The sequence below is a fragment of the Paroedura picta genome, chromosome 3 (assembly GCF_049243985.1).
Source record: "Paroedura picta isolate Pp20150507F chromosome 3, Ppicta_v3.0, whole genome shotgun sequence".
Classification (NCBI taxonomy): Eukaryota; Metazoa; Chordata; class Lepidosauria; order Squamata; family Gekkonidae; genus Paroedura; species Paroedura picta.
Genome location: NC_135371.1, coordinates 119630210 through 119646355, shown reverse-complemented (window position 1 = coordinate 119646355; position 16146 = coordinate 119630210). Strand labels below are relative to the sequence as shown.

The window sequence follows — 16146 nt, the reverse complement described above, 5'->3', positions numbered from 1 at the left end:
TGCCCGCTCACGCGTCCTCGGGCCAGTGTTTGGGGCGGAGGCGCCGTTGCTTTGGGGACGGAGGACGCCGTGTCGACTGCCTGAGCCCGCGAGGGCGGGACGCGGCCGCTCGGCTGCCGACGGAGCGATTGGCTGGGGCGCGGCCTCTGTGTTTCCCTCGGTGACATGCAGCCCCGCGGCTTCCTCCGCCTTTCAGCGAAGCAATCCAGCACGTACAAGGTTGGCGCCCAACTTACTCTCGCGTTTTGGAAACAGGCGTACAATATTTTACCTTCATACATGGGGGTGGGGGGGGGTGAGGTTCTTTTAGACACGCTTACCCCCAAACGTTAAAAGTGCTAAAATTTCATTTGAGGTTAACACAAAACAAGACGTTATAGTTGTGTAGTCACCTGCATTATGATGAGTAGCAGACTCCCTACTAGGAGCACAGTTTGCACATGGCGAGAGGTGGTGGAATCCCCCTTTGAATGTTGGGTTGCATGAGACCAGAGTGACACCTCAAGTCCTTGGCTGTTCTAGTTACCAATGGGAAGGGAGTTTTGAAGCATAGGGGATAGGGTTGCTATCTTCTCAGTGGGGCCCGGAATTACAAGTGACCTTCAGAGCTCACTTCCCCTGGAGAAAATCATTGCTTTGGAGGATGGCCTCTGGCCTTACATCCCACTGAGGTTCCACCACTCCCAAACCACCAGGTATTGTCCACCCCATGTAGGGAGCATTTCAAAATATGAACATCAAGGGATCCTTGGCTTCATTATTCCACTACTTTATATTGTTGCATGTGGAAATGGCAGTTGGGGGGAAGCTATTCCAGGTGTGCTTGAAAACCAGTCATCCTTTAGGCTTGAGCCAGCTTATAGTGGTTAGGAGTGCGGACTTCTAATCTGGTGAGCTGGGTTTGATTTCCTGCTCCCCCACATGCAGCCAGCTCGATGACCTTGGGCTTGCCACAACACTGATAAAGCTGTTCTGACCAAGCAGTAATATCAGGACTCTCTCACCCTCACCTACCTCACAGGGTTTCTGATGTGGAGAGAGGAAAGGGAAGGCAACTGTAAGCCGCTTTGAGACTCCTTCGGGTAGAGAAAAGCGGCATATGAGAACCAATTCTTATTCTTCCTTTACACTACAAAGTGTAAGCGTTCACAAGTTTATTTTAAAGTGTTTACACATTTGGGCCATTTAATTTTAATTATATAAATGAGCAACAGAACTACTACCACCACTAGCTTCCCCAGGAAGAGCAGCCTCTATCTTGTGGCTCAACTCAACACATTTCTGAAAAGGAATTACCTAAAGTAACATATTGGCTCAACAGTCTTTGAGAACTGTAAAATGGCTAAGCTGATGAGCTTATTAAACAGGAGACCTGAAGAATATCAAGATCACTGGCACTTCTGTGTAGATTACATGAATAAATAGTCTGAAATTTGTATTAGGTTAGAAATGTAACTGAAGATTGAATCAATTTTTGTAATATTTCTTTTTGGACTTCTCTTTCAATATGCTTAATCTGAAACTAATACCTCATAGTATAAAAACAAACACATTTCTGAAAAGGAGCCAAAAGAAGCCAAATCCTTGACTTCTACTAAACAGCAGCTGTGCATTATGAAGGAACTGGCCTTGTGAGCCCAGGCCTGCAGGAATGAAACTGAGCATCATCTCTTCCCCACCACTATGCAATAGCTGATTTTGCTCTTCTACAGACCTATGGTGCACAGGGCACTACCCCCCTTTCATCCAGCCAATTTTGAACTTCACTGTTAAATTTCCATTTCAATGACAGATACTCAATGGCTTATCTAGTCTAGCCCTGGTTCCACTTCACTTTACTGCACTCTTAGGTCGCTTCTATACCTTAACAATAGCATGAAGTAGCCTGGGTGAACGGGGGAATTGCGTGGGAGGACATGGATGAAACAGAAGTAGCAACAGAGTGACTAGGGAGAGAGTAAAAGAAAAGACACTCAGATCTTTTGCTATAGGAAATTGAACTTTCCTAACTAGACTTAATAAGGTAAGGCAACCCTCTACCAGTCCCCAACTGCTAGTTATAACATGTATCTGTCTACTAAATTTAGAATTTGATCAAAGAATTTACACTATTGTAACCTTTCCATTATTTCAAAGAGAACAAGGATCATATCCCACATTTCAGCACAAACTTTTTAAAAAATGCAACTGTTTCTGTGGTTTGATGCCCTCATCGGTTTTATTCGACCTAGTTTCAAGTTTAAAAAAATCTTTCCACTCTTTCTTCTCTACATCCTTCCTCATCTTTCTTTTACCCTTTCCTAGTTATTCTGGTGATACTGCTGTTTCATGCATCCATGCTCTCCCCTACAACTAACTGCCCCTTACCATCTGCACAACTCCTTCCATGGAACACCTTGAACAGTGCTTGAGGATATGCCTTTGACCTCTGTCTCTTTTCGAAGTGTGTATTTGGGTATACGCAAACAGAAAATATACCCCCCAAACACTTCACTGTTATTTTTTGGCCTTCCAAATGTATGAGATTTTTTTTGGAGAAAAATAATCCCAGATATATTATCAGCAAACCTGTATAACAGCTGAGGGACTAGAGCATTCTTGGCACCATTCAGCTGTTAAGAGGTTTTCTTCTGCAGTCCCTTTAAACAAGGTACAAAAGACAGCCTGCAAAATACCCAGGGGGCTGTTTGTAATATTCAACCAAACTGCCAAAGCAAGCCCCAGAAAAGCCGAGGGGAGAGTTCTCCCCACAGGATTGGCTCCTTGCCCATTGGACAGACTCATTTAAAGCAGGCTGCCCAGCAGAGCCTGTAAGAACTTACTCAGAGGACTGGCTCCTTTGCAAGCTCTTTTGGGTAGTCCGGTTTGAAGAGACCGCCCAAGAGAGCCCCAAGCTCAGCTACCTCTCAGCATTTATTTTTGTAGCTTTGCAAATTTTTTTCTTCTGTTTTTCAATTCAGATCTATTAGACCCCAAAATACTCAGAATTTCCCTAAACAAATCCCAGATCCAAATACCTTACTGGTACTGGGATTCAGATATTTTCAGGAATCCTAAAACCTTTGAGTGCAATAGCCCCAACCCAAAAAAACAAGGAGAAAAAAAACTGTTCATCCCAAGTCAGCCATTAAGTATGTTTTTTGTTGTTGTTTTAAGATAGAAGCCTGGTCAGGGTGTTTGTTTTTAACTGATTCAAGGAACCTGTTATGCTTTTGGAAAACACAGTAATAGTAAATAGAGCTACTAAAATGTCTCTAAACCTTGACTATCAATTGAGATTGAAAGAGTGCAACAGAAAACTAAATTAACTCTTTTTAATTAACACAGCAGGAAATGCAGGTTATTACACTTATATCCCATTTTTCTTCCACCATGGAGCTCAAGCAGGTGTACATGGAGGTCTCCATAAGTCTCGCCTCCAAACACTAAGCAGACCAAAACCTACTTAGCTATAGCAAAACTGCTATATCTTGTGCCTTCAAGATGATAACCAAGAGGTTAATTATGCTGCTAATCACCGAATGCAAAATCTTGTAGTAAATGAACTGATGTGCAGTTTGACAAAGCTACACTTAATTTCTATGTTCTGGTTCCCTGAATTTAAAAAACAAATAAAAATACCAGCAAGGAACACGTATAACAGGGCTTTCCAGACTACAATTACCATGAGCTCCCACCAGTTGGCACAGGTTCATGGCAATTGTAGTCCATGGACATCCATGTAGTCCATGGACAAGAGCCAGTTTGGCCACCTCTGACCTACAGCATTACACTGCAAATATCAAAATACCGAGGAGTACTGCAAGATTAATCCAAGATATTTCCACATTTTTTCTAGAGGCATGCATAGTGAAAACACAATACATTCTCTTTTACTTTGAAGGACTTGTCTCCTAAAATGCATTTCAGAAATAATCTGGGAGATTGGTATTCTTTTATGGAGAAGATTCATTCCTCTCGTTAAAGCGTCTGCATTTCCCCTGGTTTAAACCTTATTACTCATCATTTGTGTCAGATTTTTTTTTTTTTAATTTCAGCAAACAGGCAGATGAGCAGCAAGGATGGACCTTGTTTCTAGGCACCATAACCGGGAAGCACATCTTGAGAGCTGTGGAATTAAGGTCAACAGACATTCCACCTGTAGAAGCAGCTTGGGTAATTTTCCAGGGGGCCCCGCAAGCAGACAGAGCTGAAATATGCTGATGCCACCTCCTGAAATCTTCAGTACACATCCCTGTGCCATGTGTAAATCACTCACAACCCAGCAAGAAAGGCACAAAGGCAGCCATTTGCTGCTTTGCTCAGTTGACAGTTTTAAGTTTTTTGTTTGGTGCTCCATGAAGGTCCGCTCTATGTTCTAGTTTTGTTTTGGCAGTCTGGGTTACAGAGGCGTTTACTGCCTCTTTAAGAAGCCGCAGCTCTCGTTTCTCCCTTCGCTCTTCCATCTCCTCAATCTCATCTGCAAACAAGGCTTTCAGTGGCAGGATCAGCTTTGGAATAGCTGCAAAATCACCAAAATTCACCTGAAGAAAGAAATACCCATATTACCATTAGGAGTGATGGTGCAGCATCTTCCCTCCACAGCATATTAGTCCACACACATTCTTGGAATAGAGCACAAGTGTATACTGCATGTCTGAAACCCAGTGCTGCAGTGGCTAGCATGCCCAATTAGGTATGTGGAAACACACTTCATATTTCCAGTCTGCCAGGACAATTACAGGGTGACTTTGGAACAGTTACTCTCATTCAACAGGGTTATTTTAAGAATAAACTGGAGAAGAGGAAACTTTTGGTATTGCTCTAAGAGGAAGAGCAGGATTTTAAAAAACCTGACAGCTCACAGGTATTGTCAGTCTTTTGAGTACTGGACAAATATTTCACTCCCTTTTTTCACATGAAGTGAGAAGTCAGTCCAATCCAAAGCGCCATTTATTCCTGGACTGCTGCAGTGTAGTACCATGACTTTGTTTCTTTTAAGCGATGTGATCAGCATCAAGCACTTTCCTGCTAAAGCACATGCAAAGCATGCTAAGGAGTTTGCAGAGATAGCTATGCAATGTATAAATGAAACAAGTGTATTCAGTCCCAGTTACTAGCATCTTATGAATTCTACATTATCAGGAGGAAAAAAAACTATGTCACCCTTGCCATCCAATCCTCTGCCACTAATGCCTTGCAGTTGGCCCAAAGCCTATCTTAGAAAGCTCTGGTGGAAATTCTGCCCCAGATGACTGACCTCTTGAAAATCTGGAGCTTCTATCTGAAAGTTCAAATCTCAACTCACCTGCATGTGATCAAATGCAATCCCAACTTTTTCACTGAAATCCTCGCTGAAGAGAGGAATTTTAGCATAGCGCTGGCTGAAGTGATTAAGCATGATGAATTCGGCATTCATCTTCATTCCAACTTCAATTGCCTGGGAGGTAGTGCTATAAAATAGGTGCAACAATAGTTATGGCACTGGACAAAATAAACCGCTAAATAGGTACAAAAGGACATCACCAATAATCCTCAACATGGCCAAATCTGTGGATACCTAAACTGGAGACTAGAGCAATGAACAGAAAAGGGAGGTCTTTCTGCAAACCTAAGAAATGCCCCAGGTTTGCAGAAATATCTAAAAACTTTAAATGGAGGTTAATAATTGATGCATGCCTGTATTTTAAAGAAATGAATGCCCTCCAGAGCTGTTGCTGGGCAACCACATAGTCTTCAAACCTGGTCTCTATCAGTAAAAAACAGACTAAAATGATAAGACCCTTTTTCAAGGCCTGTTTTGATCTTTGAGGAAGGACTAATCAGAGCAAAGTCCAGCAGCAACCACCAAGTGACTGGCTACCATACAAGAAATAGTGTTGGAAGAGGATACAGAGGAAAGCGAGGTGCCTTTCTGCAAGTATTTATGGATTCCCCATCATGCAGCTGAGTCATAGTCTTCCATACAAAGGCTGACAGGGGTAGGGAAGGAGGGAAAACCGAAAACTAGGAAGTAGATATAGGTAGGATGGTGTGTGGGAAGAAGAGAAGGAAGCAGGAAAACTGGAGAGGTTATGGGGGCTTTTCACAGAAGGGAAAAAGAAATAGTGAAAGAGGGAGAAATCAGTCCCCCCCCCGGCAAGTCCTTGCAGGTCTCCCTAGTAAAAATCAAGATGCTGTTTGTGAGCCCAATATCTTCCTCCAAAATGTATGCATAACAACTGCTATTGTAACATGAACTGAAATATCCTGTGTCAAGTAGACAAGAAAACGCATTTGGGTCCTCTAGAAGCCAGAATTCCTGCCCCTAACCCACTAGGAAAACAAAGCCAGTTTATAAGAAATCAACATAAATATTCGATTTCAAACTGAAAACAGAATTCTTTTGAATCCCTCAGGCTCTTCCCCTCAGATATGGCAATTTTAAAAGTCTCCTTTTAAAAGAAAATGAAATCCTGGAAGATGGTATGTAACCAATCTGAGGCATACAGAGATGGTATTGAATCAAACACAACCCATATGGCTGAGCCATTCACAGGTGAGACTGACCGAACTTTTAAATTAGATTAATAAAGCCTGGAGTTTTCCACTCACAAACCAAAATAGTACAAAAAGTATCTATTTTATTATTTTTACAAATAGGTTCTGCTAGTTTATATGTTTTCTTTTTTAATCCCATGTACCTTTTAATCCCATGTACTCACCATTTTAAAATCAAAAGATGTATTTTGTTCTTAAAATAAAATACTCTAGTGAATGAAAGCATTTCTTCAGCTAGATGGACTTGGAACCTTGGCTTGGTCAAAGAGATATGTGTGTGTAAAGCCCTGTAAAGTTGTAGCTGACTGATGGCAACCCCACAGGGTTTTCAAGGCTGGAGACAAGTGGTTTGCCATTGCCTGCCTCAGCATAGCAATTCTGGAATGCCTTGGTCCCATTCAAACACTAACCAGGGCCAACCTTGCTTAGCCTCTGCGGTGCGATGCCAGGCTACTCATGGCCATCTGGGTGAGGGCAGCCAAAAAAGATGGAGTCATATGCCAGAATTTTAAGCAAGAAAGACTTTGTTTCTAGATGTTCTTTAATGCCAGCAGAATTCAAGAGTCAACTTTTGAGGAAGGTCTCAGGGTTATTTCTGCAAACAGCCTTTGCTGTGTGAGGGGAAGTTATCAACCACAGACAAGACGCCTGGCAGGCCAACCAAGAAAACACCTCATAGCAATATCTATCTTTTCAGAATTATAGCTGGATTCAAGTTTGGTGTATCTGAACTCATGAAGAAAACATACACAGAATGCCTAAGAACTATGATGCTGCAAAGGAGTTTGAGGTCATGAAAGAAGCAGGTATATTTCAAAGTGCGCTACCCCAAAGATCATGCACCAGGATCTCCAGATCCTCTTCTTTAGTAACCTGAACATTATTGTTCCTGTGAACTAAATCTTTGAGTCCCTTCAGTGCTAATCATACTATAATGTTGCTCATTAAATGAAAGACTTGAGAGAAACAGAGATTTTGGCTTCCTTCTATTTGTATGCTAAGAGAAAGTGCCCATACTTGACAACTGCTAGAAGCTTTTACCTGTGTGTCTTCTCTATAGCTTCCTCTTCCAAGCCATCCTCCAGCGTAGCTTCATGAATCAACAGAGAAGCATCTTTCCCTGCGCAAGGCAACACAGTCAACATACTGGAGGAATAGGCAAGTTAGGAATTTTCCAAGCAAATGCATATCATTATTCAAAGGGACATTTCTTGGTTTTCGTCAAACACTAGCATCACAGCCAATGTTTAAAACGGGCTCTAGAAAGAGCTGGTGGGCAGAGGGCTCCAGCAGAGGTTGGTCCAGCCAGTGAGCCAGGCTGCCCAGGCTTGTGCAGCACCACACAGCATGGCCAACCGACCTTCCTCGCTTCCCGGTGGACAGGAGGCCTGGGAGTACAGCAGTCCAGACATGGGAGCTGGGCTATCAGGGGGCGGGCAGCCAGACTTTTCTGCTCCCCAGCAGGCAGGCTTGGTAATATGGTGCCCCAGCCACAAAAGCTGGGCTACCAAGGCCAGTGCTGCACATGCAGCATCACAAAGCACAGCCAGCTGGCCTTCCCTGCTCTCTGATGACCTGGGAAGCCTAGGAACATGGCGGCCCAGCTGAACAGCCTTCCCTCCACCCCTCCCTGGCTTAACTTTCTGCCTGCTCTTCTTCCTCTCTGCCAGGTGCCTGGAAGCATGGAAGAGGTGGAGGACGGGGATGGCCCATGATTGGCCCTCAATGAGGGAATGCCCTCTCCCATTGGATGCAAGTCTCCCATTGAGGGCCAATCAGGGCAAGCTTTACCCAGTGCTTCATCTGCACAAACCGGGCATTATTAGAGCTACAGATACAAATTCCTTACAATGGATACACTACAGAAAGGTAGGTAAAAGAGCAGCCTAGCTATGTGCACGGTAGCATTAAAAAATGGTCTCCTGAAAGACAAAGGTAATAACTGCCTCTCTCACATGAACATTATCCTTGCTTCTTACCAAACTACTCCAGGTTCTCTTCCCTTTCTGATTCCTCTCCACACATCCCCCCCCCAGCAACAATACAACACAAAACTTACCCATTTCAACTAAAGCTTCACATGGCATTGTGTCACCAGAATAGACAATTTTCCATCCAGATTTGTGGACCATTGAACATGCAAAGGCATTTTTACAATGCCTGACTTCACATGTCTGAAACTGAAGACCATAACATGTTAAATTATTGGCATTCCCCCTTCAAGTGTTTCTTCTGCTCTTAGCCCATATCCACCTACCTTTGCAAAGTCGTATTTCTCCACAAGTGAACAAATGAATGTCTCTGCTTTAGGTTTAAGGATATTGCAGCCTTCCTTTAAAAACCGAGCAGGAATCATACTACAAAAAAATGAAGAGATGCTACAATTAAGCCATAATTATAAAAAGAGTTCTGGTTTTGCCAGAATTCTATACAAACATTTACACTGTGCAGGATTTCTTTAATGTTTATTAACTTTGAACAATTCCACAGAGTAAAATTTGGTCAAATAACGCACACACCCTACCATCTAGCACAACTGCCATTTAACCTATTGTCCAAAATACATTCCTAAATTGAATTAAACTTTTCAGGGCTTTCTTCTACACAATCTTTTATTCAATTACAGGCCAAAGCAGAATGGCGCCCTTAGTCTCTATGCAGCAAACCTTCAAGCAAATTGCAGCAACCAAGTTAATGCACAAGAGTTGTCAGCCATGAATTATTTTGACCAAATTTATCAATTTTTTGAAGCTCAAAATCATTTGAACACAGTACACAAATAGCAGAGGTTGTTAGAACCTCCACATGGCAAGTGATTCTTTCTCAGGGACTAACCATTGCAGCAGCTCACAGGAGACCTTGTCTGTGAATCTTTGCCCATCCCTGTAGAGACTAGAACAAGTCATGATATGGAATACAGAGCATTGCCATGCTACTACATTTTATTATCTGGAACATCCAGCAATGGCATAGACATAATGCAATGCTGATGATCCAGGTTGTTAGATACTTATGTAGAATGAAGACAATCCTGTATGCAGAGATGGTCTTAAGCACTTTCTGAATTCCATAATGAACAGCTGACAATTTCAAGGTACAGTCCTCAGACTATTTAAGCTAGGGGAAGACAAGGCCCAACAACTGAATAAGCTACAAAAATTGTTTCAACACTTCCCTCTAGATTACTTGTCCCTCACAGCAAATTTGTAATAATAATGTCACTTTCTCCAAGGAAAAATGTGCTTTGAAGACCTGTAAGGGTGCCACACAAGCAGGCCTATATTTCTGGATGGAGTGACAGTTTTATAATGATTATAAGAAGAGTTGGTTTTCATACCCTGCTTTTCACAATCGCCTACCCTTTGTCTCCCCACCACTGACACTCTGTGAGGAAGGTGAGGCTGAGTAAATGAACTGTGTGGCCCAAGGTGACTCAGCTGGCTGCATGTGGAGGAGTAGGGAATCAAACCCAGCACTCCGGATTAGAGGCTGCCGTTCTTCCTTAGGCTGCTCCAAAGTGTTGCAGCTACTCTTGGATCTTGAGGAGAAGGCAAACTTAAACTGTTGGGCCCAGTCTTGAATGAACAAGTCAATGTGTTTAAGGACCCCCATAAGAGAGATGGGAAAGATTCCTCAGAGGCCAGAAGAGATGCTTGAGCAATTTGTGACAAGAACAGTAACTGTGTTTCTGCTACTGCAATAAAAAGGGGGCAGCTATAGGTAACAGAAAAGGATACTTCAGTTCTTCACACTTAACTGAAATATATGGCCGTACCAACTCACTTCATGTGCCCTAGGATTTCTTGGCAATGGTCATCGTACTGATGTAACCACGTCATGAGAAGTGTAGGAGCAACCAGAAACAGTGGCCTGTAGGGCCGACCCTGGGACATCTGAGAGCAGAAAAGACAACAGGACACAACAGCAGAGTTAAGCAACAGAAATTAAGCAACAGAGTTAAGCAACCCTAGTACACAATACTGCTGATCTGCTGAAATCGCCACAACCCAACAATTCTTTCCTGTAAAGCAGTACTTACAAATGCACGATGTCTCTGCAACAAGATACTCAATAAGCCCTATGAACAAAAGGACAGCTAATGAGAAAGACAGCAGCCAATTCTTTATTCCTCTCCTTAAACAACTCTAAGAATGACATGAGCATAGCAGCTTTTTCACATAGTGTTATTAGACATGTTTTCCATTAATTTTTTTTACTACTCTTTGTTATATATTCAGGAACCTGGGTCTCACCTCATGCGTTGATCCACACAACATCACTGGGAGGTAAGCTAGGCTACCTTCGGGTACTAAAAAGCAGGGTACCCCACCCAAAAAACCAAAAACAGCTCTACGAGATTATGTGACTTCTCTGCCTGTGACCTTTGCAACAGAATGAGATTTGAACCCAAGTTTCCCCAGGGCTCATCTGGCATTTCTGCCACATTGGCTCCCAATCACTCGGTTCTTCTATGGAAGAAGTTAAAAAAGGCTGACATACAGCAGTGGTCCCCAACCCCCGGTCCGCAAAGGTCTCAGTACCGGGCCGCCGCCAGCCACACATGCCTCTCCCCACACCACGCCCTGCAGCGAGAAGCTCACTCAGCCGCTTCGCTTGCGGCCCGGCAAGCTTCTCGCTGCAGGGGGGGGGAGGCAGGTGCAGCCGCTGGCATGCCAGTGGGTGCAAACGCAGCTCTGTGCATGCGCATTTGCGCAGTGGTGCTGTGCCCGGGGTGCCAGTTCTCCCCCACCCCCGGAAGCAGTCCCCAACCTGGAAAAGGTTGGGGACCGCTGCCATACAGTATACTTCCAGAATGACAAGGACTGTACAAAGAAAAGGAGAAAAATGACAGGAGCCCGTGGATGCCTTTACTTAAAAAACAAAAGTAACAATAGTGTTGTTTCTTGCTATCAGGTACCATTTCAGATAGATCAGCACTTTTAAGCAACAGTCTTATGGGTTTTTCATGATAGATTTCTCACAATGAAGAACTGGCTATATAGTGCGACATGAGTATGCTTTAGATGCAATGAGACAACTGTACGGCTCACATGCTCCTCCCTCCCCTTCCAGACAATAGGTAAAAGGAAACACTTCTGTGAACTGTTGTTTGCCAAGATATCTGGAGTGATAAACCCTAGCACATGGCAGAAGCAGCTCACTAGATCGCTACCCACAAAGTGATGAGGGAAAACACATGAGTTCAAAGATCCTCCTGACTCATTCCCATAACCATTGCAGCCACTGCACTGGAGTGCTTAGAGCAGGGGTGGCAAAACTGTGGCCCTCCAGATGCCCATGAACTACAATTACCATGAGCCTTTCCCTGCTAATGGGCCATTCTGGCAAAGACTCACAGTAACTGTAGTTCATGAACATCTGAAGGGCCACAGTTTGGCTAATCCTGTTTAGAGTGTCTGACTAGGATCTGGGAGGCCCAGTGTCAAACCCCCACTCTGCCACAGAAGCTCTTTGGATAACTATAGCGAGTCAAACATTCTTAAGCCTGACCTTTATCACAAGCTTCTTGTTGTGAAGATAAAATGGGGGGAGATTGAATGTTACTTAGGTGACCATTAAAAAGAAGAGCAGCATACAAATATTTAAACTTTTTTTTTGCATTATGTCTATATACAATTCCTTTGTTGAAAAGAAATGAAGAATCATGATATAAAAGACACTTTTATGAGGATATGGACATAATGTAAAATGGTGGAGAATGCGCACCCCAATACAATACTCACTGTATGGTGATCTGCATGTATATGCGATACAAACACAGCCGCAATGTTACACAGGATTCGGTCAACGTCATCTCCATAATGGCGGCAAAGCTGACCAAATGTTCCTTCCCCACAATCCAAAATCAGAGACTGAGTGGCACTAGCAAGAGAAGCAGATGCAAGTTCATATTATAAGTACCAGCGGCAGTATGCAGGCTTATTTTACCCAAGCAGGAAACAACTACATTTTGCAGAGTTTATAGCAGTGATAAAATGCATCTTGACTCTCATTATGTTATGTCAAAAGAAAAAGCTAAAAGATCTACACAACTCATTTGATCTCTTTGTGAATATGGAAGAGAATTAGAATGCCATTCTAGATTAACTGATTGTGAATTATTTGTTATAGGCCAAAGAGCTTTGCCACTACTTATGTGAGAAGACAAAGGAGGTCAGTTTCCAAGACAAGATTGGGCCGCGCATATAATACTCTGCTAGGCACCTACAACAGACACATCCATTTCTTGACGAAAGGCCAATGTTACAAAAGAGACTGCAAAACAAGAGACTGCAAAATGTTTGATGAGCACTTCTATGCAGCACCTTTCTGCCCTGGCAAACAACATATAAACCCAGTAAGACACTCTACATTAAGGAATGTGACAAAAATGCTTGTTAGAAACCCAAGATCCTTTCTCTCCCCCAAATACTATTTCCTTGACCCACCCACAGACACCACACCACTGGCTAGTATATACCTGACATTTATCAACGTTGAGCTCACATTCCGTATTTTCATCGGGATTGCAGATCCAGTTCCTAAAAATATAACTTGTGGATACTGATCCGTACTTCCTAGAACAAACAGAAAAGGCTCTTGAATACTTGCAAAGAGTTCTGCACTATCACCATTTATTGAGATTAAACAAAGCCTTACTAAACAAGGGTGGGGGACATAAAAACAGACTAGAGATTCAAACTGAAATAAGATAATTAATTTGGTTTGTGTGGCAGAATGGGCCCACTTCAAAGGGCTCCCAATTCCTGGAAAGGCTTGTGTTTCTCTCTCTAGGTTAACCACTGCCACCACTAACCTTTATATGAAATTGCCCACTTTGACTTTTTATGCACGGCGGCAGCTACCCCCCGCTGCCGCTGTGCTGTTGCGGTGGGGCACGATGCCCCACTATTCCCCATGTATGCACGGGGGCGGAGCATTCTGGGCTGTCCCAGCGGGGCCAGGAGGGCCGGATTGCTGCCGGCCGAGACAAGCAAAACGGCGGGGGGGAGGTGGGGGGGCCTGGAGGTGTGGGGGGCCAGGCCCCCTCCACACGCACTGGTGGGGGCAGGAGGTCACCCCTGCCAGCTCTGCGGCTCCACGGAGCCCCGAGGAGGCGTGCGAAGTCCCTGAAAGGACCCTGCAGGTTGGGGCTGGGCGGGCCGAAAGACCCAGCACTGGCGATTATGCAGAGCACCGGCCCGCCTCAGCCCCTGCCGGCTCCCGGCGTACCCAGGAAGCTGCGGAAGTTCCCGCGTTTGCTTAACGTGGGCCTTCCGTAGCCATGGGCTGGGACGCGCCCGCGCTGGCGGCAAGCATTATCAGGGATTTTCCCTGAAGCATTGCCACCGCCAGCGCGGGCATTATGGCCTGTGCATAATGGGCCTAAGGGGGTCAGAGCTTCCAGCTTTCCTTTACAATTCTGAGGCCTTGCCTCTGTGCCTCTGACTGCTCAGCACCTGACCACCACAGGGACAATTACTGCCAGGTGGGACCCTGGACTTTATCTACAGTGGGCTTAATTTCTAGTTGTGAATGAAAGACACAATCTCCCTCCATACTTGTTTTCACTGCCTTCTTCAAGTATATTAACAATATTGAGGTATTTCTATTTTCATTTTTGCAATTTTGATCCTTATAGTGAATTAAGACATAGCATGGAGATATATTTATATGTTATATATTTATATTTAGAATATAACTTGAAAATATCAAAAACCTAGGAAGAAACCTAGAAATCCATTTTGTAATTGTTTTGAACATTCTTTTCATTGGAATAAATCATTTCACCATCGCCAGCTTGAGACTTTTTTCTTCTTCAAGTATAAGACAGGCAGTTTATTCACCTGATGATGCCAGCTGGCCTTGTAAGCTCTCTCTGCACTTCTGCACACTCTCCTGGAAGTCAGGAAGCGTCATGGCTTCAGCTATAAACTCAGCAGAATTGCAAGCCGTAACAGCCTCTCTGGAAGAATGAAAAGTCAGGATGGAGGCAATATACAATCATTTTTATTTATCAGGAGAAAGCATTTTTTGCAACCCCCATATTGCTCCTTCTCTTGAGGAAAAACACCAACCCAAAAGTATTCATTCCTTTCACCCAAGTACACCAGCTACTCCACAGACAATCCTGTAGAAGTCAACACATCAGCAAACAGTACAGCTCAAAACACGGTTCTCGTCTAACTATTCACATATACACACTCTGGCCCACATTTTCATGTGCCACACAGACCCCTCACCCAATCATTTCCTCACAGAACCATCTGATGCCAAACCATCAATTTGCAGCTCTGTTGAGAAGAGTCTTGAAAGGAGCCCATCATTTGAGATTACAAGCAATGATGAGGGACGGAGGAGGCCTCAAGACACAGAACCACCAGGCCTTCGTATCTGCATTCTCCCTCCCCCTGTATTTTGTAACATCTAGTTTAACACAGGACATGTATATTCATCCCCGATCCATCAGCCATGCACATAACTGTGCATATCACATACTACATTGTGTCAAACTAGAAATCACGAGGAAGACAAAGGAGAAAAAAGAAGTTATCCTTGGGTTGGATCCTACTGTTGTATTCTCTCAATGACCACCTGTTTCTTGAGAGTGGTTAGCCAATCTGTGGCTTTCCAGATGTCCATGGCCATCTGGAGAGCCACGGTTTAGCTACCCCTGCTCTACAGTGAGATGCTCTTCAGAGGCAGAGGGTGCTCATTTAAAGTGCCTCGTAGCACACAGGCAAAGACTGAATGAAATGGTAGGATTCTATTCCCTGAGGTAACATCTGCTTCTTCACACCAGATGCTATTACATTTTTTAAAAGGATCATACCACACTCCACCTTTACTAAAAAAATTAATATATAATTTAGGAAACCACTAACCTCTGCCACTCTAGCTTGGGCCTCAGCTGGAACTTGAGGAGGCATTCCCCTCGTGTAACAGGCACACTGAACGTGGCTGCTTCTTGCTGATGGAAGGACAAGATGGAAGAAGAACATTAGAAATGCTGTCATACCTAGTGAGAAAGGTATGCCTTCCACACAGCCCAAGACTTTTACCTTGCTCTGGTAGTTGGAGAGTAACGGGAAGATCTCTGGATGGATGAGGTTGAGCTGGGTTTGGATTTTGTGGCTGCGGAGATTGTGTACTGAGTGTGAGTTCTCATTGAGAATTAAATGCTGAGTATCAGGCCCAAACCTGGTGGAACAAGAAGCAACGATGAGTATCTGATTTAATTCAAAACCTGATGTTAGTGTCAGACAATTTATATAAGGATTAAGCCAGAGCTTTGTGAGACACGCTATTTTAAAAGAGCAGCCATTGTTCCTACTGCTTTCAACATATTTTGGTTGCATGATCCACTCCCTATTTATTGAAAACATTTTAATACTGTCTTTCCACCCAATGAGGGTCCAAAATATGCTGAACATAAAACATTGAAGGAATTAAAATTATAAAAATTCCATTACAAACACAAATGCTGAGAACTAGTGTATGCCAGATTAAATAAAAAGATCTTAATCAGATAAAAAGATTAAAAGATCAAATAAAAAGATCTTAAGCAAACGTTATTCTGATCTTCAAAAAAGGGAGGAAGGATGACCCGGGAAACTACAGACCAGT

The 16146-nt window shown here is 43.5% G+C and overlaps 1 protein-coding gene and 1 long non-coding RNA gene across 3 annotated transcripts in view; one reads left to right on the top strand and one right to left on the bottom strand.

Moving 5' to 3' along the window:
• Positions 1–15: 15 nt before the first annotated feature.
• Positions 16–7490, top strand: LOC143832689 (uncharacterized). Its single transcript, XR_013229356.1, has 3 exons — positions 16–219; positions 6378–6517; positions 7217–7490. It is a non-coding gene; the product is annotated as an uncharacterized LOC143832689 (long non-coding RNA).
• Positions 3301–16146, bottom strand: part of ELAC2 (elaC ribonuclease Z 2) — a 25872-nt gene continuing 13026 nt past the window's right edge. For both annotated transcript variants that reach the window (XM_077327462.1, XM_077327463.1), the window contains exons 13-24: positions 15582–15720; positions 15405–15490; positions 14367–14485; positions 13001–13097; positions 12264–12402; positions 10559–10597; positions 10303–10412; positions 8777–8876; positions 8579–8699; positions 7561–7639; positions 5288–5432; positions 3301–4523 (exon numbers count right to left, since the gene is read on the bottom strand). In XM_077327462.1, coding sequence (XP_077183577.1) covers positions 4302–4523; positions 5288–5432; positions 7561–7639; positions 8579–8699; positions 8777–8876; positions 10303–10412; positions 10559–10597; positions 12264–12402; positions 13001–13097; positions 14367–14485; positions 15405–15490; positions 15582–15720 — 1396 coding nt within the window. In that variant the 3' untranslated portion in view covers positions 3301–4301. The remainder of the gene's footprint in view (positions 4524–5287; positions 5433–7560; positions 7640–8578; positions 8700–8776; positions 8877–10302; positions 10413–10558; positions 10598–12263; positions 12403–13000; positions 13098–14366; positions 14486–15404; positions 15491–15581; positions 15721–16146) is intronic.